The sequence below is a fragment of the Loxodonta africana genome, chromosome 1, assembly GCF_030014295.1.
Source record: "Loxodonta africana isolate mLoxAfr1 chromosome 1, mLoxAfr1.hap2, whole genome shotgun sequence".
Taxonomy (NCBI): domain Eukaryota; kingdom Metazoa; phylum Chordata; class Mammalia; order Proboscidea; family Elephantidae; genus Loxodonta; species Loxodonta africana.
This window is the reverse complement of record NC_087342.1, coordinates 38,215,495-38,216,903: the sequence shown is the minus strand read 5'-3', so window position 1 is coordinate 38,216,903 and position 1,409 is coordinate 38,215,495. Positions and strand designations below refer to the sequence as shown.

Below are 1,409 nucleotides of genomic sequence, written 5' to 3'. Positions count from 1 at the left end.
GAGCTTCTGGGGTCCCAAGGTACACACAGCAGGGAGGGACTCAGGACCCAGAGACAGGGCAACACTCCAGCAACAGTACCACACTGGTAGGGTAGGTGGTGAGAACTGAGCAATAGACAAACCCCTCATTTTTCTTTTTTCTCTTTCTATCTCTTCCCACTCCCTAGCCACCAGCCCTGCCCCCACCCAGAAAGCACGTACATGACCCTGGCCAAACTCCCCATCCCTCCACCACCGGAGAGGGCACTTGCATGCCTCCCAGCCACCCGTCCTGCCATTCTACCACAGGAGAGAGAACTTACACTTCTCCCAGCCATCTGCCCTGCCCAGCCCACTCTGGAGAGTACCAGCGCTCCCCCCAGCTGCATGCCCTGCCCCTACCCTGCAGAAGACAGCACCTGCATTCTTTCTCACCACCAGCCTCACTCCTCCTTCAATGGACACAGGACAAGCGCTACCTGTGGCTACCCTCTTCTCCCCCATCAGAAAGAGCACCAGCGCTCCCCCCTGACCTCTAGCCCCACACCTACCCCACAGGAAACAGCATTCATGATCGACCCCTCCTTCACCAGACAGAGTGCCAGCACTCTCCAAGGCAAACCATCTCACCCCTCCCCCAGCAGAGAGACCATCTGTGCAACCCCCAGCAACCCATCTACCCCTCTCTTGTCAGAGATGCCACCTACACACCGCTCAGATGGCTACCTCACCCCTCCTGCACCAGGGGGAGTGCCTGCATGCCCTCTCACCAAATTCCCAACACCCCCCCCAGTAGAGAGAGTGCCTTCACACCCCCTGTATACCCTCCCTACTCCTTGCACATCACCTGCCCTCCCAATGAGTGACTGTGAGCATTCCTGTGCCATCAGATAGAGCCTGCCCAGTATGCCCTCAGCTATCTGACACATATAGTGAATAGCTATGAGTGCTCGTCCTCCCCACCATTGCCACATTCAACTGGGGGCAGGAAGTGAATGCCCCTGTGCTGCCAGATGAGCAATCAACAAAGCACACCCAACCCACTTGCACTGATAAATAAAAAAAGCATAAATAAATAAAATAACACCTTAATGCCTCAGAGACAGCAGACAATATCAAATCATATTAAAAAAACAGACAAAATGGCTCAACCGAATGACCAAAATAGAGGGGCAGAAAATCATCCTGAGAAAAAGATGCTAATGGAATTGCCTGATAAGGAATTCAAAAGGCTTATATATAGGATCCTCAAAGAGATGAAGGAAAACACAGAAAAAAACCCTATAAGAATTCAGGAAAACAATACAAGAACAAAATGATTAATAGACAATTAGAAATCATACAAGAACAGCAACTAGAAACCCAGAAGATTAACAATAAAATATCAGAAATAGATACCTCAATGGGATTACATAGAAGTAGAATCGAAA

The 1,409-nt window shown here is 50.2% G+C and overlaps 1 protein-coding gene across 1 annotated transcript; it reads left to right on the top strand.

The window, feature by feature from the left end:
• The first annotated feature begins 201 nt into the window (after window positions 1-201).
• LOC135232719 (uncharacterized) lies at window positions 202-873 on the top strand. The gene has a single exon (XM_064293464.1). The coding sequence runs from the start codon at window positions 202-204 to the stop codon at window positions 871-873; it is 672 nt and encodes a 223-aa protein (XP_064149534.1).
• Window positions 874-1,409: the final 536 nt, after the last annotated feature.